Source organism: Piliocolobus tephrosceles, chromosome 16, assembly GCF_002776525.5.
Source record: "Piliocolobus tephrosceles isolate RC106 chromosome 16, ASM277652v3, whole genome shotgun sequence".
NCBI lineage: Eukaryota > Metazoa > Chordata > Mammalia > Primates > Cercopithecidae > Piliocolobus > Piliocolobus tephrosceles.
Window position 1 is genome coordinate 46,980,169 of NC_045449.1, and position 24,488 is coordinate 47,004,656.

At 39.1% G+C, this 24,488-nt stretch overlaps 1 protein-coding gene across 4 annotated transcripts in view; it reads right to left on the bottom strand.

Moving 5' to 3' along the window:
* Positions 1-24,488, bottom strand: part of NPEPPS (aminopeptidase puromycin sensitive) — a 99,912-nt gene that overhangs the window by 42,788 nt on the left and 32,636 nt on the right. For 2 of the 4 annotated variants that reach the window (XM_023204312.2, XM_023204314.3), the window contains exons 3-5: positions 17,428-17,505; positions 6,144-6,265; positions 2,786-2,893 (exon numbers count right to left, since the gene is read on the bottom strand). In XM_023204312.2, coding sequence (XP_023060080.1) covers positions 2,786-2,893; positions 6,144-6,265; positions 17,428-17,505 — 308 coding nt within the window. Of the gene's footprint in view, positions 1-2,785; positions 2,894-6,143; positions 6,266-17,427; positions 17,506-20,400; positions 20,422-24,488 lie in introns of those variants that run through there. The other 2 variants (XM_023204315.2, XM_023204313.2) reach the window with 2 other exon arrangements.

Sequence of the window (24,488 nt, forward strand, 5' to 3'; positions counted from 1 at the left end):
ACTAAAAAGCTGAAGGCGGAAGTGTTAAAGCTACCAATGACCTGTGAAAGAAAAGAGTAATGGACTTTTCTTGAATACTTATTTATAAGCCAGACATTGGGATGATTTAAGTAAGGGCTTCATACTTTTCAACTGACATAAGTTTAGGAGAAAATGACTATTAATAAAAATAAAACAGGGGCTGGGCACAGTGGCTCATGCCTGTAATCCCAGCACTTTGGGAGGCCGAGGCAGGCGAATCACAAGGTTAGGAGATCGAGACCATCCTGGCTAACACAGCGAAACCCCATCTCTACTAAAAATACAAAACATTAGCCGGGCGTGGTGGCGTGTGCCTGTAGTCCCAGCTACTTGGGAGGCTGAGGAAGGAGAATGCTGTGAACTAGGGAGGTGGAGCTTGCAGTAAGCTGAGATCGCACCACTGCACTCCAGCCTGGGCGACAGAATGAGACTCCTTCTCAAAAATAAATAAGTAAATAAAATAAAATATAATTGCAGAATCTCCCATTTCAAAGGATATGAACTTCTAGATCTAGGGCATTCTCTACCAAAGTTGGCTCTAAGCTTATTTGAAGAAATTTCAACTTTACCTTTGGAGTCCCTAATTTCCTTTGGTGTTCTCCCTCTTTTTCCTATTCAGGCTGTTTCGTCAAGCTCTCTCTCTTCTTCCTTCCAAGGAAGACTTATTCAAGAACACACTGATAAATTCACTCAGACTAAAGTGTGAATGAATATTTCCGTTTAATATATTAGCCTCCTCTTCTAAGAATATGTGAGAAGAGAATGACATTCTATTTATGGGATCCTCTCCCCCAGTAAATACGTAAAAGACAGTTATTTTCAGGTGAAGTAGGTTTTTCCATGTTCCCCACACAAGACTGTCCTAGACAATACACTTCAGGTGGGGAATGCTTACCCTGTTTATGAATGAGATCAATAACGCTGGTGAAGAGAATACATTCCAAGAATACAAACAGCCAGAAACCTAAATATACTTCATTACGCAGCTATATCTTTTGAATTGTTTTAACTTTTTTAAAAAATAGAGACAGGGTCTTGCTCTGTTGCAACTTTTTTTTTTTTGAGACAAAGTCTTACTCTGTCACCCAGGCTGGAGTGGAGTGGCATGATCTCGGCTCACTGCAGCCTCTGCCTCGCAGGTTCAAGCAATTCTCCTGCCTCAGCCTCCCAAGTAGCTGGGATTACAGGCACCTGTCACCATATCTGGCTAATTTTTGTATTTTTAGTAGAGATAGGATTTCACCATGTTGGCCAGGCTGGTCTCAAACTCTTGGTCTCAAATGATCCACCCGCCTCAGCCTCTTGAAGTGCTGGGATTACAGGCATGAGCCACCATGCCTCTATATTTTTTTTAAGAGATGGGGTCTTGGCCGGGTGCGGTGGCTCAAGCCTGTAATCCCAGCACTTTGGGAGGCCGAGACGGGCGGATCACGAGGTCAGGAGATCGAGACCATCCTGGCTAACACACGGTGAAACCCCGTCTCTACTAAAAAATACAAAAAAAAAAAAAAAAAAAAAACTAGCCGGGCGAGGTGGCGGGCGCCTGTAGTCCCAGCTACTCGGGAGGCTGAGGCAGGAGAATGGCATGAACCCGGGAGGCAGAGCTTGCAGTGAGTTGAGATCCAGCCACAGTACTCCAGCCCGGATGACAGAGCGAGACTCCGCCTCAACAAAAAAAAAAAAAAGAGAGAGATGGGGTCTTGTTCTGTCACCCAGGCTGGAATACAGTGGCGCAATCATGGTTCACTGTAGCCTCAAACTCCTAAGTTCGAGAGATCCTCCCACATTAGCCTCCCAAATAGGATTACAGGAATATGCCACCGTACCTGGCTAATTTTTAAGTTTTAAATTTTTTGTAGAAATGAGGTCTCACTATGTTGCCCAGGCTGGTGTCAAACTCCTGGCATCAAGCAATCCTCCTGCCTTGGCCTCCAAAGCACTGAGATTACAAGCAAGAGTCACTGTACCTGGCTTTCTTTTGACATTTGATAAGTCAAGACCTTTTTCTTTTCTTTTTTTTTGAGATAGGGTCTGGCTCTGTCACCCAGGCTGGAGTGCAGTAGTGTGATCTCCGCTCACTACAACCTCCACTTCCTGGGTTCAAGTGATCCTCCCACCTCAGCCTCCCAACTAGCTGAGACTACAGTTATGCGCAACCACACTCAGATAATTTTTGTATTTTTAATAAAAACGGGATTTCACTATGTTGGCCAGGCTGGTCTTCAACTCCTGACCTCAAGCGATCTGCCTACCTTGACTTCCCAAAGTGCTTGGATAACAGATGTGAGCCACCACATCCAGCCCAAGACCTTTTGCTTTTAGTTATTATAAATCTATTAAACTTGTCACTTAATTTACCTCTCTAAATTAAAAGAAGTAGATAATCTTATAAATGTATTTAACAAGGAATTTGACAAGGAGGAAAATCCTCCAAAAATAAGGCTATCAAGAAAAAGAGGTCTTGGCTGGGCATGGTAGCTCATGCCTGTAATCGCAGCACTTTGGGAGGCTGAGGCAGGAAGACAGATTGAGCCCGGGAGTTTGAGACCAGCCTGGACAACATGGTGAGACCCCCAACTCTACAGGGAAAAAAAAAAAAGAAAGAAAGCAAAAGAGACTTATTGAAAATAAAGAAAACTAATATTTATGTTCCTATAATATACCAGGACTGTGGTAGGTGGTTTCATATTATCCTATCTAATCAGCAAACTAAATCTGCTAAAGCCTATTAAAATTTTAGATAAACTTATAAACACATACATACCATGTTTGATAAAGCTACTCTGTCTTTAGGAACAACCAATGAGATATCAAAAGTTGCTTTGATAGCAGGCTCATCCCAGCAAGGAAAAGCCCTCCGGGCATCAGTAGCCTTAAGAAAGGAATATGAAATATAAATACCTTAGAATTAACCTAACAAGTTATTTCATAAAGCAGTCGCCATTTCCCTCTGTCATTCATTCATTCCCTTGTTCAAATATTTACTTTCTCCTCAGTGCCAGGCAACAAGCTAGACATTAACTAGAAAGAAAAGACAACACTTGCTACCACTACCATTCCAGCATAAAAATTATCCAGGAACTATGTCTGCTATGGATTTTAACAATATATTATAATTATTTACAATTAAATTTTTGTTTACATTTTAACATTTCAAATTTAATGCCTTCAAATCAATAATGTTAACATAACAGTACACAGAACAGTAAAGAGTATGCTATAAGAATTCAAAGTTGGGAAAACATGGTAAGTTGTCTCTCTGGCTTTTATTTTTTAATTAAAAATAAAAATATTCTTAATCTTTGATGTGCTTTGTTCTTTATCTGGAATGGCAGCAATAGGAATAAAGACAGATACTCTATCAATTCAAAACAGGTCATTCATTTAATGGCACTTCCATGTGCTACACATAAAACTGTCGCCACTTGACTTACTTGAGTCCTTATTCTTTCATTAAAAATTTTAAAAAGAGCAAACTTATGAAAGCAAAATAAAACTTAGTGGTTCTGCAGGGTATCAGTTATAAAAGAAGGAAATTTTAGTAAACAGAATGTTCCATTTATTTAGTAAATAAAATAGAACCAATGACAAGATTTTGTATCATGAAAAGAAACAACAGGCCAGGTGTGATGGCTCACGCTTGTAATCCCAGCACTTTGGGAACCAAGGTGGGTGGATCACCTGAGGTCAGGAGTTCGAGACCAGCCTGGTCAACATGGTGAAACCCCCATCTCTACTAAAAATACAAAAATATGCCAGGCGTAGTGACACGTGCCTGTAATCTCAGCTACTCGGGAGGCTGAGGCAGGAGAATGGCTCGAACCTGGGAGGCGGAGGTTGCAGTGAGCCAAGATTGCATCACTGCACTCCAGCCTGGGTAACAGAGCAAAACTCCGACTCAAAAAAAAAAAAAAAGCTTATAGAAAAGGGTTTCTCCAAGGAAAAAATTTTAGATGGCTGACTACATTCTCAAAAACATTAAATAATGAATTCTATCAATGAATAAATAAGACATCTGAAAAGAAAGGAGAGTATATGGAAAGAAATGGCAGCACAGAAGCATTTAAATTAGAAGCAGCAGCAGTAGAGAAATGAATTTATACTAGAGGAAATTAAACTAATGACATAGATAACAAGATTTAAGTTTGAAACTATCTAAAGGACAAAGTGATAAAAGCAATTAAACATACATTTGAGAGACAGATTCTAGAGCTAAACTGAGTATTAACTGAGAAGGGAATGGAACAGATATCACAGTGAAGATATAACAGAAAAACTCACACTGAAAAAATATCTGAATCTAAAAATCAATAGGGTTCACCAAGTACTATGCAAAAATCAATGAAAAGTGAACACCTGGTTTAAAAAACAGTTTAATTTTCAAAGTCAAGATATAATTTAACAAGCAAGCAGAAAGAAAATAAAGCAAAATGAAACAACATCTTACCTACAAAGGAAGAAGTAACATTTTAGTCTGTGACCCCTCCTCTTGAAAAAGTGAGATGTAGAAGACTTCGGAACAATATTCACAGACTTTTCAAAGTGAAAAATTGTAAGCCGGTTGTACTACTCTCACAATTGAACGAGTTGGGTCTATTACTCATGGTAAGAGATAACTCACACCATAGGAAACCACTGGTCTCTCCGTAAGAATGTAAGAAAGAACCCATTATACGATTTGGGATTTGGTTTACATGATTTGGAAGAGGGTCTAAGTAAGCAGGGATTCACTCTAGATTGAGTGCTGCAAGAAGTCCTATGAGGCAATTCGATGGGTAGGTATCTCAATAAATCTGAACTATACGGAGGCCAGACTAGAGCAAATCTAAAACTGTAATTGGTAAAGAAGCAGTAGTCACTCATTTTAACTGAGAGATGGAGATGTTTGTTATTTTGCAGGTAGCATATGATCTTGTATGCACTATGCCTAGGCAAAATTATGGATGCCCTTGTCTCACTTTATTATGGTCTCAAGTAGCCTTGTCTAAAGTTGGTATTCTGTAATATTATGTCTAATAGGGAGAATAACATGGGCTAGCTGTGAGTGCCAGACAACTTCTGGATGTCAAAAGTTGCTCTTTTTACTTTTTTTCCATTAACAAATCTATATACCCACTAAATCTGGTCATGTATAAAGGCAAATGAAAGATTTTTCAGATATGCAAAGGCTCAGGAATTACATTACCCATATACCTTCTCCTAAAAAAAATTGTTTAGAGACATACATCAGCCAACCATTCCAGGATGAAGTGTTCAAAGCAGGTAGAGACAGGCATTGGAATCATTCAAACATAGAATTAAACCTAAATATCTGTGGCAAATATTATTCTAAACAGAAGGTAACATAAAATTACTGACAGAGAAGATACATCAGGTAAAACAAATTAGGAGTAAACTGGATAAAAAATTTCAGGTTATCCCAAACAAGCAAACAATATAGGGATATGGGCAGAAACATAAGAATGGATATCATGAATTATTTCTTTATCCATATTGAAATTTATAGAAATAAATTTAATTAGATTTAACACTTAAAAGTACGACTAGCAGATTCAAAACAATTTATATAATTTGCAAATACTTGATAAATAAAAATCACCCTGGCCTACGTAGGACAGCAAATATACACACACACCCACACACACACAGACACACACGCACACACAGGGAGAAAAAAGAAAAAAAAATCAAAGACAGCACAGATGCTAGAGTAAGATAAACAAAAGATGTCAAAGAAGGAAAGGAATGCTAGAAAACAGCTAATAATGCTGTAGGAAAAGCCACAGATATCAAACACTAAGAGGACGATTTTAAGAAAGGTACACAGTATACAGGCAATTCAGGTATCAAAATGTGTCGTGTGTTTGAGTGTGTGTGTGTGTGTGTATAACTGTATATAATCACTCCCCACTCCGCACCCTTAATTCCCTCCTTTCTGTAGGCTAAATATAAAATAAAAATTCTATTTTTATTAGATTGTGAATTATTATTATTTATTAGTTGTGAATACAATCATGGCCAAGGGCACCTAGCCTCAAATAATCACCCCACATAATAAAATGCAGCTTTGTCAGAATGCCTAATTTAATAATAATAATATTCTAGAGAAGAATAACCCATACCTCAAACTGTGTTACAGCAGCATAGCGCACCTCTCCAGAAGGGGTAGTATATTTACTTCTATAGAAACCTTTCATTTTGTCATTCAGCTCTCCAACAAAATCTATCTTTAAGGTTCCCGTACCTGTGATTGAAGATAGATAAAACACACTTTTATGGAGATGTTAAACACAGTTATCAAAAATATATCCTCAAGACCCTATATTCAGTTAGCTATTTACAATGTTCAAATCATTCCTTCTTTTTCAAATATTCCTCCTGGCAATGGAGAGAATACAGTACTTACTAAAGTAAAAGGCAGACTAATCCTAAAATAACTCTTGAAAGTCATGTTTAGGGTTACTGCCTAGAAAGTTATTAACTTAGCCTGAAACTACCAATATGTGAAAATAAGAACAAGAAAGGAAACAAACATTTATTTTTAAATGCCTGACATGTGCTATTGTGTATAGTGTTTTTAAAATATACATAATTATTTCTAAACCTGGAAGTAGATATTGTCCCCATTTTTTCAGATGAGGAAACTGAGGCTGAGAAGCTAAATAACTTGCCCAATGTCATACAATTAGTAAGTAATGAGAATGGGATAAAATGTTTAAGTCCAGAATTCATGCTCTCTGCCAATTATACATGTGAATTGGTCCTTTTATACAACTTCATGCATAGAAAGATAAATGTAGCCAATTACTCTGTCATCAAGATAAAACACTAAATGTTTACTCCAAATGGAACACTGATTCCATAATTTTGTAAGGAGCTATAGGGAAGACCAATGATCTGATGAGCAACAGGGCATAAAACAAATTCTTACAAATCACCTCAATCATTTGAAATCTGACAAAGAAATACATTGAATTAATAAATTATTAAATGCAAATAAAAATACAACTTAAATATGTATTCTATTGTTGTATAAGAGCAAAAATAATTTAGACAAAAAATGTGAGCTTTTTTGAGTTTATTAGTTTCTTTTTACAACATAAAAAATTGTAATTATTATCTAGTAATCATCTGCTAAATACAGATGCATGGCAAAACAGTAATCCCATTCTGTGTTTTACAAATCAAGTCACAAAAAAAGTAGAGGAATGTTGACTTTTTAGTTGATCCTTTTAAAGGCTCTACTTATGTCAAGATTTAAAGCATGAGAAGTCTAACAAATCAAAGATAGGGCATGACTATAAAGTAATTAACCAATCATACCAAACTTTTATATCCTAATGTTTCAAATTGTCATTTTGGAATGCTGAAGAGCGATAACATTTGACATTGTTCAAAATGTTATGACTTTTTTTTTTTTTTTTTTTTTTTTTGAGACAGAGGTTCACTCTGTTGCCCAGGCAGGAGTACAGTGATGCAATCTCGGCTCATGGCAGCCTCCTCCTCCTGGGTTCAAGCAATTGTTGTGCCTCAGCCTCGTGAGTAACTAGGACTACAGGCGGGTGCCACCACACCTGGCTAATTTTTGTATTTTTAGTAGAAACAGGGGTTCGCCATATTGGCCAGCTGCTCTCAAACTCCTGGCCTCAAGTGATCCGCCCACCTCGGCTTCCCGAAGTGTGGGATTACAGGCATGAGCCACTGTGCCCGGCCCCTCTGACATTCTTTTGAATGATCTCAAAGTCAAATATTCATCTTATAAAGTTGAATTTGCTTTTGGAAGGACCAAAAGTTACGAGGAGTGCGAGTCTACAGAATAAGTGAATGACAAACTACAAATTGTTTCTAGCATGATGCCTCAAACTGGCTCTGAAAGTAATTTAAGTGAAAATTTCAGACCTTTAGAGCAAAGTCATCACCAATGAAAGTGCTATATTCTTAATGATTCTGAGAAAAAAACAACTCAACTGAAGCTTTATTGAATAGACATTTGTGATGTTTATTTTTTAAAAATCAGATACTTGTGAATATCTAAAGAGGACAATGAATACTTTTTTCTTTAAAGAGAATGACAGGTTACTGGGACAGTATATATGAATATAGTAAAATCACTGATAATTCTTTTTTTTTTTTTTTTTTGAGACGGAGTCTCACTCTGTCGCCCGGGCTGGAGTGCAGTGGGGCTGGAGTGCAGTGGCGTGATCTCAGCTCACTGCAAGCTCCGCCTCCTGGGTTCACGCCATTCTCCTGCCTCAGCCTCCCGAGTAGCTGGGACTACAGGCGCCCGCCACCTCGCCCGGCTGGTTTTTTGTATTTTTTAGTAGAGACGGGGTTTCACCATGTTAGCCAGGATAGTCTCGATCTCCTGACCTTGTGATCCGCCTGTCTCGGCCTCCCAAAGTGCTGGGATTACAGGCTTGAGCCACCGCGCCCGGCTGATAATTCTAAATGATGCTAAAAATTAAACTATAAAGCAAAATTTAAATTAAAAAATTTTAATTTCTATTTTCTTTAGAAATTCACTTAATTTTTTAAAAAAGCAAATGTATTCACATTAATAAAGTTTGCAAAGAAGGTCTAACAGATTATAAAAACCTACTACCTTTAATGGAAACTATATGATGGAATTTTATGTTACAATTCCATAAGTGGAACTGCCCAATCTGTTTCGCTAAGTCAATCAACTGTTTAGATGTTTTTTAAAAATAATTCGTATTTCACGGTAAATCTACTTGCATTTTTTCCTAGTTGGAACAAAAGTGGATTTAAAACTCATAACTAAATAAGAAAGGCTGCTTACACTTTTACTCGGTTTTAAATCTCCAAGGCCATCAAACCATAACAAGATATTGACAGTGACCACTTCCAAAAAGTGGCATACTAAACAAAATACAAAGTATTGGAAAGAGTTATTACCTGAAATTCAAACAAAACACAAGTTAAAGTATTTAAAAATCATTAATAAATTTAATTAGTGTCACATTATATGATACCAATTACAAAGTATTTAGTTACTATTCAAATAGTAGGATTTTAGGGCAAGTAGGAGAAAAAAATGACTTTTTAATAAACTTCATTTATCAAATTTACACCATATTAATGAACTGATTGCCAAATTGTCTAATTTTACACCTATCAACACACAAAATTTACACCACTTCCTCAAATTAGATACCTTATTTCATATCCAATGTATGAAATATTTATCTGTTTGGGGTTATAAACCTTTTGAAACATACATCAAGCTCATTTATAAAGTAAACAACTGAAAAATTGGGACTTCCATCAAAAACCTTAAATGTTTAAAGCTTAGGAGAGTACAACAATTGTAAAACCTGGAGTAAATCTTGAAATACTTTAATAATAAGAAATTTAATGAGCCTACTAAATGCTATAAAAATAAAGAGATTAATTTATACAAAAAGGGAAATAAAGGTCTTTGCCTTTGTGTCACCACTTCTTTTTTTCTTTTGGAAATGGAGTCTCAGTCTGTCACCCAGGCTAAAGTGCAGTGGTGCAATCTCGGCTCACTGCAACCTTCGGCTCCCGGGTTCAAGCAATTCTCCTGCCTCAGCCTCCTGAGCAGCTGGAACTACAGGCGTGTGCCACCAGGTCTGACTAATTTTTGCCAATTTTTGTTTTTAGTAGAAAAAGGGTTTCGCCATGTGTCACCACTTTTTATTACCTTGTTTTTGACTCTTCAAAATGCTGACAGCTACCAGTGTTTCTCCATATAAAAGCCATTCTCAGGACCCTTAGCCACTAATTCTAAGGTGGTTAGACCTTACAATAATTATGGTAATTTAATCACTATTCCAGAATGGTGCCAATTTCAGAAAAGTAGGTTTTACTTAGCTGTATAATAGCTTGCATTACTGTTAAATTTGATGAAGCTAAACACAAAGGTTATTAATGTCCTCCTAAGATAAGCTCAGTATTTGCTTCAATATCAGACAGATCACTTGTGCAATCTGTCCTGAAAAAGATTAACTTCATTCTTAAAGCAAACCTTGGGAAAATGTGAAAGCCAATGATTTCAAGCAGATATTCAATAATTCAATATTGTTGGCCAGGCATGATGGCTCACACCTGTAATCCCAGCACTCTGGAAGGCCGAGGCGGGCGGATCACAAGGTCAGGAGATCAAGACCATCGTGGCTAACACGGTGAAACCCCGTCTCTACTAAAAATACAAAAACAAAATTAGCCAGGCTTGGTGGTGGGCACCCGTAGTCCCAGCTACTTGGCAGGCTGAGACAGGAGAATGGCGTGAACCCAGGAGGCACAGTTTGCAGTGAGCTGAGATCATGCCACTGCACTCCAGCCTGGGCAACAGAACAAGACACCATCTCAAAAGAAAAAATAGTAATAATGACAATAATACTTCAATATTGTCACATCTGCAAGATAATTTTTCTGTTCTAATATTTATATCAATTGTTATATTAGCTCGAAATTGTTATACTGGCCAAAAATGTCAAAAATTATGTTAAATTATACTATATTAATGGTCATAACCTTCTCTGATTTGTTTCTGTTATTATTTGAAATAGCTTCATCATTTAGCATGTCTGCTGTAAACAGACCTTATCAAGAATGATGCATCTCTTATATACTACTAATAAATGGCCTCTTATATTTATAGTTAAGGGGAAAAGAAGAAAGGTGCAGAATATTATGTATGGCATGGTGATTTCTGTGTTCTTAAAAAGTATAAATGCTTACAAAAGCAGGGTATTATTTTGAAAGGAAAATTTCATTTCATTCCGTTGAGGAATAGAGATGAGAAAGAAGACAGGGTAGAACGGCAAACAAAATTTCATCACATAGCATTTGAATTTCTTTTTTTTTTTTTTTTTTTTTTTTTTTGAGACGGAGTCTCGCTCTGTCGCCCGGGCTGGAGTGCAGTGGCCGGATCTCAGCTAACTGCAAGCTCCGCCTCCCGGGTTTACACCATTCTCCTGCTTCAGCCTCCCGAGTAGCTGGGACTACAGGCGCCAGCCACCTCGCCCGGCTAGCTTTTTGTATATTTTTAGTAGAGACGGGATTCACCGTGTTAGCCAGGATAGTCTCGAACTTCTGACCTCGTGATCCGCCCATCTCGGCCTCCCAAAGTGCTGGGATTACAGGCTTGAGCGCCCGGCCTTGAATTTCAAACCATGTAAATGTACTATGTTTTTGAAATATTTAATTTGAAAAATAAAGATAGCACGATGTGGTGGTTAAAAGTGCAGACTTTTGGCCGGGCGCAGTGGCTCATGCCTATAATCCCAGCACTTTGGGAGGCCGAGACGAGAGGATCACAAGGTCAGGAGATCGAGACCATCCTGGCTAACACAGTGAAACCCCGTCTCTACTAAAAATACAAAAAATTAGCCGGGTGTGGTGGCGGGCGCCTGTAGTCCCAGCTACACGGGAGGCTGAGGCAGGAGAATGGCGTGAACCTGGGAGGCAGAGCTTGCAGTGAGCCAAGATTGTGCCGCTGCACTCCAGCCTGGGCAATAAGAGCAAGACTCCGTCTCAAAAAAAAAAAAAAAAAAAGTGCAGACTTTTGAGTTAAACTGCTTAGGTTTAAATCCCAGCCATGCTACTTACTAGCTATGTTACCTTGAACAAATTATTTAAGTTAATGAAATCATTTTTCTGCCTTAGTTTATCTATAAAATAGAAGTAACAGAATCTGGCTGGCATAGTGGCTCATGCCTGTCATCTCAACATTTGGGAGGATGGCAAGATCCTCACTCTGAGGTAGGAGGATCACCTGAGGCCAAGCATTTGAGACCAGCCTAGGCAACATAACGAGACCCTGTCTCTACAAAAAAAAATTTAAAAATTAACCAGATGCAGTGTCATGTGCATGCAGTTCTAGCTACACAGGAGGCTGAAGTGGGAGAATCACTTAAGCCCAGGAGTTTGAGGCTGCAGTGAGCCATGACTGCACCACTACACTCTATCCTGGGTGACAGACAGACTTTGACGCAAAAAAAAATCTACCTCAAAAGGTTGTTGAAAGGATTGAATGAATTAATATTTTTGAGGCACTTAAAACAGTACTTGGCACAGATTATGTCTCGTGTGTGTGTGTGTGTGTGTGTGTAATACATATGTTCTATCATGTTAGAAAGTTTCTGTCTACTCTTCCCTGAATTCTAGCAAATAAACTGATTCCTTTTGATAAATATAGAATGTTTAACTTTTTAAACTGAATGAACAATGGTTACCATATTTCTTAATGCTGAACAATTCAATCTATGCTTTTATTTTCTACACTGGCTAGGTTTATACATCTTTTGGGACTATTTTTAAATACCAGTTTTTTAATATTTCTGCCCCTCACTTATTTGTTTCTGATCTTAAACTTTTCTTCTACTTTCTCCAAGTTACCTTTTCTTTTTATGAGTTTAATGATTAGCTAATTAATTTTCAGTCTTTCTTCTTAACTAAATATCTTAACATTTTATCTGCATATGAAACATGTTTATCCCTCATGTTTCATATGTGGTAATTTCATTATTCAGTTCTAAATATTTTCTAATTTCCATAACAAGTCTTATTTGACTCAATTATTCAGAGGTATAATTTTTCCAAATACATAAGAAGGGATTTTTTTCATTTCTCTTTTTCTATTGACTTCTAATTTTTTCACAGTGTAAACATAGAATATATATAGTCTGTAATGATATAGATTTAAAAGTCTAAAAATTTTAAATTTCTGCCAGGTGCGGTGGCTCACGCCTGTAATCCCAGCACTTTGGGAGGCCGAGGTGGGTGGATCATGAGGTCAGGAGATCGAGACCATCTTGGCTAACATGGTGAAACCCTATCTCTACTAAAAATACAAAAAATTCGCTGGGTGTGGTGGCAGGCGCCTGTAGTCCCAGTTACTCAGGAGGCAGAGGCAGGAGAATGGCGTGAACCTGGGAGGCGGAGCTTGCAGTGAGCCAAGATCGCACCACTGCACTCCAGCCTGGGTGACAGAGCGAGACTCCGTCTCAAAAAAAAAAAAAAAAAAAATTATATTTATATCAAAGTAATAGTTCATAGTTTAAAATATGTAAGCTCCAGGCCCTGCTCAACACTACCCTACTCCCCACACCCTGCCCTTAGAAGCAACCAATTTCAAACTCTGTGACTTCTAAATGTCTTGCTTACATAGCTATTTTTTTCTATGACAGAGATAGTCTTATTCTGTCGCCCAGGCTCGAGGGCAGTGGTACAATCACGGCTCACTGCAGCCTTAAACTCCTGGGCAAGCAATCCTCCCACCTCAGCCTCCCAAAGTGTTGGGATTACAGGCATGAGCCACCACACACAGCCTATTTCTTCATTTTTCAACTTTAGACATTTTCTCTTTACTGTAGAAAGTCATGCTTTAGCTAACCCATCCCCCACTCCAATATCTTTTACAAAGAATCAAATTTTCCATGACCTTGCAAATCTGGAAATATCTTTATTGTACTCTGAAATTCAAAGTTGGGCTAGGCATGCAATCTTAGGCTGAAAATCAGATTCATTTTGTATTTTGAATGAACAGCTTCATTAGTCTAAGTTTCCACTGTTTCTAACGGTAAATCTAGGACTATTCTGATTCCTAAATTGTAACGGTAGTATGCTACCCACTTCCCTCCTATTGCCCCCTATGCCAGACAGGAACTTTTTGAGAGTTTTACTTTATCCCAAAAGTTCTAGAATTTGAGTCAGTGTGGGACTTTTTACATTTTTTAAGCTAGTCTCAATGCTGTACCTTTGCAAACTGAAGGCTCCTGCTCTATCAGTTCAAGGAAAATTTCTTGTCTTTTTCAAAACTTCTCTTCTGGCCAGGTGCAGTGGCACACGCCTGTAATCCGAGCATTTTGAGAGGCCGAAGTGAGCAGATCACCTAAGGTCCAGAGTTCGAGACCAGCCTGGCCAACATGGTGAAACCCCAACTCTACTAAAAACACAAAAATCAGCTGTGGTGGTGCGTGCCTGCAATCCCAGCTACCCAGGAGGCTGAGGGAGGAGAATCACTGGAACCCGTGAGGCAGAAGCTGCAGTGAGCCAAGATCGTACCACTGCACTCCAGCCTGGGTGACAGAGTGAGACTGTTTCAAAAAAAAAAAAAAAATCCTCTTTCCATTTTCTCTGCTTTCTGTTTTACTATATGGATGTGGTTCTGCTGGACTGGTTCTCAAATCTACTTTTCTGTTTTCTATCTGTTTTTCCTACTGCTTAGAAGTTTCCTCAACTTCATCTTTAAAACTTCTACTAGGTTTTTTATACCTATCATAATTTCCAAGTTTTCCTGCTGTAATTCTTCCTATCTGATGGCATTCTGTCCTGTCCTTGTTTAATGAATGCAATGCTTTCTCTTAACTCTCTAAGGATAGTAATTAGCTTTGGGTTTTTTTGTTTGTTTTTTTTTTAACTTTCTTTAGATTTGTCTTTGCTTCTTCCAACTTCCTTTATTTCTATTATACTTAAAGTTTTGCTTTTTGCCCTATCTTTAATTAGAAACTTTCCTCAAATGTCTGTTAAATGCTACCCCAGGGACTCTGGGCTTGGTCATGCTATTTGCTTTGGCCAATGAAATGTGAGTAGACATCAAGTATAACACCATCATACAGAAGTTTTACTTTTTATTTTATTTTTTATAGAGACAACGTCTCACTGTATTGCCCAGGCTGGTCTCGAGCTCCAGGACTCAAGCAATCCTCCCGCCTCAGCCTCCAAAAATGCTGGGATTACAGGCGTAAGTCACCACGCCTGGCCATGCAGAAGTTTTAAATGTATCTTTGTGGTCTAGCTTTCTCCCCATACCTAAGCCTCTGCCCTCTGCCATGCAGGATACAGACAGTGGCTGCTCACTCACTACTGGTCCTGGAAAGACAGTTGGGAGCCAAGTGGAGCCAGCGGAGTTGGTGATATGGCTGCATATGATCAGCAGTCTTCATGGCTCACGTGTAAGAAAGGAAGAAATCTCAGTGGTTATAAGCCACTAAGATTTGTGATCCTATTTGTGAGTTAAATTACACACATAAATTTATATATACATAAGAATATCTCTAGACAGATTTACCAGACAACGGAAGTAGAAGAAATCAGAGAAAGAATCTCCTTCCTTTTCACATTATATTCTTCAATAGCTTTTAACACATGTTCATGGCAAAACATTTTTCATTTTGTTTTGTTTTTTGAGATGGAGTCTCGCTCTGTTGCCCAGGCTGGAGTGCAGTGGCACAATCTAAGCTTACTGCAAACTCCGCCTCCGGGGTTCACGCCACTCTCCTGCCTCAGCCTCCCAAGTAGCTGGGACTACAGGCACCTACCACCACACCTGGCTAATGTTTTGTATTTTTAGTAGAGACGGGGTTTCACCATGTTAGCCAGAATGGTCTTGATCTCCTGACCTTGTGATTCGCCCACCTTGGCCTCCCAAAGTACTAGGATTACAGGCGTGGGCCACCACGCCCGGCCCATTTATTTTTATAATAATCACACATAAAAGGCCTCCAAGAGCACTGAAATAAAAGACTAAACATCTCTGATTTAAGTTTTTTTCTAAAAATAATTTTATATTAATTCAATAGATTCTCAGTAAGAAAATTCTGAAAATCAGATAAAAGACATAAATAAGAATAAAAATCACCAATTATGTCAATACCCAGACATAACCCAGACATAATTATCATTTTATTTGTGCCATTTAGAGACATGATTCATCACCTTAAATATGTAATTTTATATTCTGCTTTTCAATTTTACATTATAATAAGCACTTTACAGTGTTAAGAATTCACAAACCTCACTTTTAATTGCTAAGTATATTTCACTATATAGATATGTCATTCTTGGCTTAATCATTTCCTTAGTGTTGAACAAATATATTAATTATAATTTTTTACTATCATAAGTAATATCTCAGACACGTCTGGGCATAAAGTATCTTCTGTATTTATGACCTTTCCTTGGGATATATATATTCCTATTAGCAGAATTGCTGGGTCAAAAGACGTGAGCATATTTAGGCTCTCGATATACTGCCAGGACACTTTTCAAAAAAATTACATGGATTTATACTCCCCCCAGCAATATCAAGGCAGCCATATCATTGGGAATTTTTAAAATTTCAGCTCACATGAGAAGCAAAAATTTCTCATTACTAGGAGGCTCAATATCTTTTCACATGTTTATGAGTCATTTATATTTTTTTCCTTTTGAATTATCTATTCCTTTTCATTTGTTCATTCATCAGTCTTAGTACTTCACCAATTGATTTGTATATAATTTCTTCCACATACACTAAGCTCAGAAAGTCTATTTCTTTGTGCTTTTACACCTAACAATAGTAACATATCAACGTATCTTTCTTTCTGTGCACTCTGTAACACAATACCTATCTGATCTCTGGTTGTACATTAAAATCATCTGTGACCATGCACTTCAGGGATTTGGATTCAATTAGTAGAAGATGGGGAGCTAGGTAAAGGTATTTTGTTTGTTTGTTTTAGACAGAGTCACACTCTATCACCCAGGCTGGAGTGCACTGGCACAATCTCGGTTCACTGTAACCTCCACCTCCTGGGTTCTGGCGATTTTCCTGCCTCAGCCTTCTGAGTAGCTGGGATTATAGGGATGCACCACCACACTGGGTAATTTTTGTATTTTTTGGTAGAGACAAGGTTTTGCCATGTTGGCCAGGCTGGTCTCTAACTCCTGGCCTCAAGTGATCTGCCCACCTTCACCTCCCAAAGCGCTGGGATTGCAGGTGTGAGCCACCATGCCCGGCCTAGGTAAAGGTATTTTTGAAAAGGTAAAACTGAAAAACAATACATTACATTCTAGAGTAGAATGATCTTCAGTTTTTGTCCTGTTTTTCTCGGCTTGTTTGTTTAAAGAGAATATAGAGTGACAGGAGGTGGAAACCTTGCTTTTTGTAGCCCAACTTCCGTAGAAGGAAATGCTGGTGGCCCAAAAGTTGTAATAAAACTCTTTAAAAAGCTGTTAATATGGCTGAGCGCGGTGGCTCACGCCTGTAATCCCAGCACTTTGGGAGGCCAGGGCGGGCAGACTGCTTGAGATCAGGAGTTCAAGACCAGCCTGGCCAACATGGTGAAACCTTGTCTCTACTAAAAATACAAAAAAATTAGCCAGTGTGGTGGCAGGCGCCTGTAATCCCAGCTACTCAGGAGGCTGAGGCAGGAGAATCGCTCAAACATGGAAGGTAGAGGTTGTAGTGAGCCAAGATCATGCCACTACACTCCAGCCTGGGCAACAGAGTGAGACTCTGTCAAAAAAAAAAAAAAAGCTCTTAATACTTTATCTGTTAATAACAATGAGGGAAAAAAGGCATGCAATAAATTTCTCTGGAAGAAGTCAGATGTCACTGTATTTGTCACAAGATTTTACAAAAGCCATGTCTCTCACCTGTTTGCAGAGTACTAGGGAAAGACAAGGTGACTTTTTCATCCTCATTCTGATAGTTAAATCCTGTAGCATGTATTTCTGGAATAAGAAAAAAAAAATTACTTCACAATTCTGACTGGCCTGACAAGAAGAAATCAAGATTGCAACACTTTCAAAAGCAAAATCTCTACAAAAACTAAATATTCTTAATTTGGCGAATTAAGTTCCTATTAGCAAGAGTTTCATTTCAAATTAGCCTATTCTAGGCTACATTACCTACATTAAATATGCTCCTTAAAAATAATTACAAATTCTTCATAAATTCACAAAACGTCAGTGATGTACAGGAAACAAGGCTTTATAAATGTGATGCTTTTCTATCAGATTTCTGTGTGACTCTAATATTGTGATATTGCAGTCTTACTCATGAACATTTGATATGTGGCAACTTGCCAAGATTTCAGTGTTAAAGATACATCAAGAAAAGGTCTGTTCCCCCAAAGATAAGTAGCAATTCAAACTAAGATATAAATCATACCCACTTCTGGTAAAATTCTTGGTTGTGGCTGGGCGCAGTGGCTCACACCTGTAATCCCAGCACTTTGGGAGGCCAAGTCAGGCAGGTCACCTGGGGTCAGGAGTTCAAGACCAGCCTGACCAAAACAGAGAAACCCTGTCTCTACTAAAAAATACAAAACTAGCCAGCTGTGGTGGCGCATGCCTATAATCCCAGCTACTTGGGAGGCTGAGGCAGGAGAATCGCTTGAACCCAGGATGCAGAGGTTGCAGTGAGCCAAGATCACATCATTGTACTCCAGCCTAAACAACAACAGCGAAACTCCGTCTCAAAAAAATATATATTATTTGTTGTTACATGAAAACAGGTGTGCAAATTGAATTAAGGCTTTGACTTACTTTCTGCCAGGAATGAGAGGAGACTGCTTATTTGACTGATACTTCAGGATGCTTGGACATGTTAGGGAAATAACCAAAGAGACCAACTTCCAACTATGTCCTATCCCCATTCCAAATGAAAAGCTGGCCAATCAGGCCAGACATGGTGGCTCACACCTATAATCCCAGCATTTTGGGAGGCCCAGGAGTGTGGATCACCTGAGGTCAGGAGTTCGAGAACAGACTGGCCAACATGGCAAAACCCTGTTTTTACTAAAAATACAAAACTTAGCCAGGTATGGTGGCAAACGCCTGCAGTCCCAGCTATGTGGGAGGCTGAGGCATGATAATTTAGAATCACTTGAACCCAGGAGGCAGAGGTTGCAGTGGGCCAAGATTGTGCCGCTGCACTCCAGCCTGCGCAACAGAGCAAGACTCTGTCTCAAAAAAAGAAAAAAAAAGTATAAGGGAGGATGTAGAAAAGCTGGAGCATATATTGCTAGTGGGAATGTAAAATGGTGCAGCCATTTTTGGAAAACAGTTTGGCAATTCCTCAAAAGGTTAAATATAGAGGTATCATGTGATACAGCAATCCCATTCCTAAGTATATATCCAAGAGAAATGAAAACACATGTCCACATAATGTTTGTATACAAATGTTCATAGTAGCATTATTTATAATAGCCCCACAATTAAAACAACTCAAATGTCCATCAACAGATAGAACAGATAAAATGTGGTATATCCATACAATTGAATGTTATTTGACAATAAAAAGAAATGAAATAGCTGGCACATGCTACAATGTGAATAACCCTGAAAACATTAGACTAAGGAACCAGCCACATACTTGTCCATAACAGGGCAATCTATGGAGGCTGAAAGTAGATTCATGGTTGCCTAGGGCTAGGTGATAGAGGGGAAACAGGGAGGGTACTTTCTTTCTGGGGAGTAAAGAAAGCGTTCTAAAATTGATTCTGATGATGGCTGTATAACTCTGTAAATAGACTAAAAACCACTGAATTGTATGCTTTAAATATTAATAGATGACATGTATGCTATGTGAATTATACATCAATAAAGCTATTATTGAGGCGGGGAGAAGGGAAACTATTACAGAAAAACAAGGGAGGGGAGGTGGGCATGAGTACCTTATCAGTCACAGGATGATATGGGTAACAATGATTCAGATTACGTAACGTTTTACAGGCAAGATGGCCATAATTCTTCCTTTCTTTTATGAATCACCCAAATACAGGATTTCAAATGTTTCTACTGTCACTATGGTTCACACATTTTTATAAAGCCAAAATCTCTACAAAACCAATTAAGAAACTATAATTTCAGATTTTATTATTATTATTTTTTTTTTTTTTGAGATGGAGTCTTGCTCTGTCTCCCAGGCTGGAGTGCAGTGACCGGATCTCGGCTCACTGCAAGCTCCGCCTCCGGGTTCACGCCATTCTCCTGCCTCAGCCTCCCGAGTAGCTGGGACTACAGGCGCCCGCCACTGCGCCCGGCTCGTTTTTTGTATTTTTTTAGTAGAGACGGGGTTTCACCGTGTTAGCCAGGATGGTCTTGATCTCCTGACCTCCTGATCCACCCGTCTCGGCCTCCCGAAGTGCTGGGATTACAGGCTTGAGCCACCGCGCCCGGCCTAATTTCAGATTTTAAAAGGCCTTTAATAAATCCTAGAATCAAATCTTTCTCATTTTATAGATGAAGAAAATGAGACGTATAAAGTTAATGGTTTGTCAAATGTTAACTAGCTAGACTACAACTCAGTTTCCTTACTTCTATTGCCAAAATTATTTCTACAGTCATAAGCTAGCTCCTAAATTTGTTTTGTTTTGTTTTGTTTTTTTGAGACAGGATCTCACTTTGGTTGCCCAGGCTGGAGTACAGTGGCGCTATCTCAACTCACTGCAGCCTTTCTCATCAGGTTCGGGAGATTCTCCCACCTCAGCCTCCGGGGTAGCTGGGACTACAGGCGTGGGGTGCCACTAGGCCTATCTAATTTTTTGTGTTTTTAGTAGACACAGGGTTTCGCCATGTTGCCCAGCCTGGTCTCAAATTCCTGGACTCAAGCAATCTACCCACCTCAGCCTCCCAAAGTGCTGGAATTACAGGGGTGAGCCACAGTGCCTGGTCCAGCTCCTAAATTTGAATAGAAATCAAATTTGACAAGAATCACTTCAATGCTTAAGAATGTTCCTTTCTGGGCTGGGCGCGGTGGCCCATGCCTGTAATCCCAGCACTTTGGGAGGCCGAGGTGGGTGGACCATGCATGCGTGGTGGTGCATGCCTATTAGCTACTTGGGAGGCTGAGGCAGGAGAATCGCTTGAACCTGGGAGGCGGAGGTTGCAGTGAGCTGAGACTGCGCCACTGTACTCCAGCCTGGGAGACAGAGTGAGACTCCGCATCAAAACAAAAAAAAAAGAAAGAAAGAAAAATACCTACAGCTGTTGAATAAAAATGTAAACAACCCAATTTAAAAATGGCAAGACTTAAACTTCACAAATGAAAATATATAAATGGCAAAAAAAAAAAAAGCACATAAAAAAAGTGTTCAATGTCATTAGTCATTAAGGAAAGGCAAATTAAAATCACAATGACATATCACTACACATTCACTATTACATGACTGACAATAAAAATGTTGCCCAGGGCCAGGCTCTTGCCTGAAATCCCAGCACTTTGGGAGGCCAAGGCAGGAGGATCGCTTGAGCCTAGGAGTTCAAAACCAGCCAGGGCAACACAGGAAAAATGAAAAAAAATTAGTCAGACATGGTGGCACAAACCTATGATCGCAGCTACTCCAAAGGCAGAGAGATAAGAGCACTGCTGAAGCCTACCAGTTTGAAGCTACAGTGAGCCATGATCATGCCACTGCACTCCCATCTAGATGACAGAGTGAGACCCTGTCTCGAAAGAGAAAAAAAAAAATGTGCAGGGTGTAGCACAATAACTGGAAGTCATGCTGCTGGTGCCTCTTTTACGATTCAAAGACTGCAAGCATTTTCCAACCCCAGCGTTTCTGAATCTGCTTGCAAAGTCTTTCTCCAGATATCTAAACACTTTATGTCATTCAGGCCTCTGCTTAAATCACTTTTTTTTTTTTTTTTTTGGAGATAGGGTCTCACTCTGTTGCCCAACCTGGAGTACAGTGGTACCATCTCAGCTCACTGCAACCTTGACCTCTCAGGTTCAAGTGTTCCTACCAACCCAGTCTCCCAAATAGCTGGGACTACAGGCTCCCACCACCACACCCGACTAATTTTTTTATAGACATGGGGTTTCACCATGTTGCCCAGGCTGGCCTCAAACTCCCGAGCTCAAGCGATCGTCCTGCCTCAGTCTCCCAAAGTGCAGGGATTACAGGCATGAACCACCAAAGCCTCAAATCACTTCTTTTTTTTTTTTTTTTTTGAGATGGAGTCTTGCTACGTCGCCCAGGCTGGCATGTAGTGGCATGATCTCAGCTCACTGCAACCTCCGCCTCCCAGGTTCAAGTGCTTCTGCCTCAGTCTCCCAAGTACCTGGGACTACAGGCGCACACCACCACACCTGGCTAATTTTTGTATTTTTAGTAGAGACAGGGTTTCAGCACATTGGCCAGGATGGTCTTGGTCTCTTGACTTCATGATCCGCCTGCCTCAGCCTTCCAAAGTGCTGGGATTACAGGCGTAAGCCACTGCACCCAGCCTCAAATCACTTATTTAAAGATCTATCAACTTGAAGAACAATCCTCACTCTATACCCTCTTGTGATTCTACAGCACTTATCACTACTTTATATCACATATTTGCTCGTTGCCTATGTTCTCAAATATCAGAAATGTTGATGCTTGGTTTTGTTCACAGCTCTACTTCCAATGCTAGCGGTTTCTGGCACATAGTGTGTGTTCAGTAAATATCTGTAGAATGAACGAATCATTCAAAAGCAACAGACTAAGTAATTATGTCATGGAGATCATTAATATTACTTATATGAAATATATTAATGAAAAATCACATTGACTAATGTTATGTGAATAGAGACGTGGCTAGGGATAAAATTTCCAGTCACAACATAATATATTGATTCAAATAAGGATCTATCTCAAACACCTTAGAAAATAATAATTGCTCTGGAACTGTTAGATTGTTCAAAGAGTAAAAACCCATAAATATTGAAGATGCATATGAGAAGTCTGAAGAGGTTTCACTGGAGAAAAAAGTATTTCTAAATTAATGTTTACATTAATACTAATATGTAATTAGTATATATATTATAGTAATATATAATACTGATATGAATATTCACTAATAACTAATACAGTTTGCAATATATTCATATTTGGAAATGTATACATATGTAAATTAAGCATTGTAAATAGACACTTCATATAGTGTATCAGTACAACAAACTTGATCAAAAACTTTTAAAAATGGAATATGAGACAATCTTATAAGGTATACATGATTATTCAATTCACTAAGCCTCTGTTTCCACACTTACAAATTAAAATCATATCATTACCTAATTCTTTCTTTTTAAAATCGAGATAAAGGTCTCACTATGTTGTGCAGGCTGGTCTCAAACTCCTGGGCCCAAGCACTGGCAATCCTCCTACCTCAGTCTCCTGAGTAGCTGAGATTATAGGAGTATACCATTGTGCCTGGCACCTGCTTCTTAATTAAAGACTGGGGGCCAGGCACGGTGGCTCACATCCATAATCCCAGCACTCTGGGAGACCAAGGTGGGAGGATCATTTGAGGTCAGGAGTTTGAGTCCAGTCTGGCCAACATGGTAAAACTAAACATACGAAAATTAGCAGGGCATGGTGGCGTGCGCCTGATCCCAACTGCTTGGTAGGCTGTGGCAGGAGAATCGCTTGGACCTGAGAGGTAGACGTTGCAGTGAGCTGAGATCGCACCATTGCACTCAGTCTGGGCAACAGAGTAAGACTCCGTCTCAAAGAAAAAAAAAAAATTATGTATCTACTCATGTAAAACACACAGCACAATTTCTGATTATTGTTAAGAAACACTTTTCGGGGCCGGGCGCAGTGGCTCACGCCTGTAATCCCAGCACTTTGGGAGGGCGAGGCGGGTGGATCACAAGGTCAAGAAATTGAGACCATCCTGGCCAACATGGTGAAACCCCGTGTCTACTAAAAATACAAAAAATTAGCTGGGTGTGGTGGCACGTGCCTGTAGTCCCAGCTACTCGGGAGGCTGAGGCAGGAGAATGGCGTGAACCCGGGAGGCGGAGCTTGCAGTGTGCCGAGATCGCGCAACTGCACTCCAGCCTGGGCGACAGAGCGGGACTCTGTTCCCAAAAAAAAAAAAAAAAAAAAAAAAAAAGGCATTATAAAATGACCATAAGCAAAATCAAAAGAAGAATTAAATACTGGGGAAAAAATGCTCCAACTCATGATGGAGGTTAATTTCACTCACATATAAAGACGTCGTTATAAAAAATCAACAACAAGAATAACACTTCAATTAAAAATGGACAAATATGAATAAATTACAGAAAAAGGAAATACAAATGGTTTTTAAAATATAATGAAAAGATTTTTTTTTACAATTAACGAATTTTTTCAATTAACTAAAGTTGGTATTTCACTAGGACGATTTAGCAGATGAAATGTGTTTAAGTTTAAAACACCATTTCTTCTTCCTTATTACATTTCACTTTTTAAGGTTAGCCCTCTAGAAACACATACATATATATACACACACATACACTCTGCATCAAAAAAGCCTTCCTACATTAATACTTGAGCATGATAACCTTACAGTGAAAGGTAAATCATTAGTTGAATCTTGTGGAGAAAATCAAATTGCTTTTCCTCTGCTCTTACACCACAATCATCAACATAGTAGACTTCTGTGACCAAATGTGTGGGGATTTCTCCCCACCAACAAGCAAGCAATCAGTTCTGCAGCAGATACCACCAGCTGAGCACCTTCTAATCCAATTCAATGTTAATGCTATCTACCTGGAAATAGCATTAGATCCCACAGGCTGAGAGAGGGCTCAGTCCCACAAGACTGCCCCCACTTCAGACACTAGTTGTAAGGCTAAGGCCTCATCCAGAACTTCTCACCAACCAGCTTCAAGTCAGTGTTCCCATGATCCCCTTCTTAGGTTTGATTAATTTGCTAAAGCAGTGCCCAGAACTCAGGAAAACGCGTGT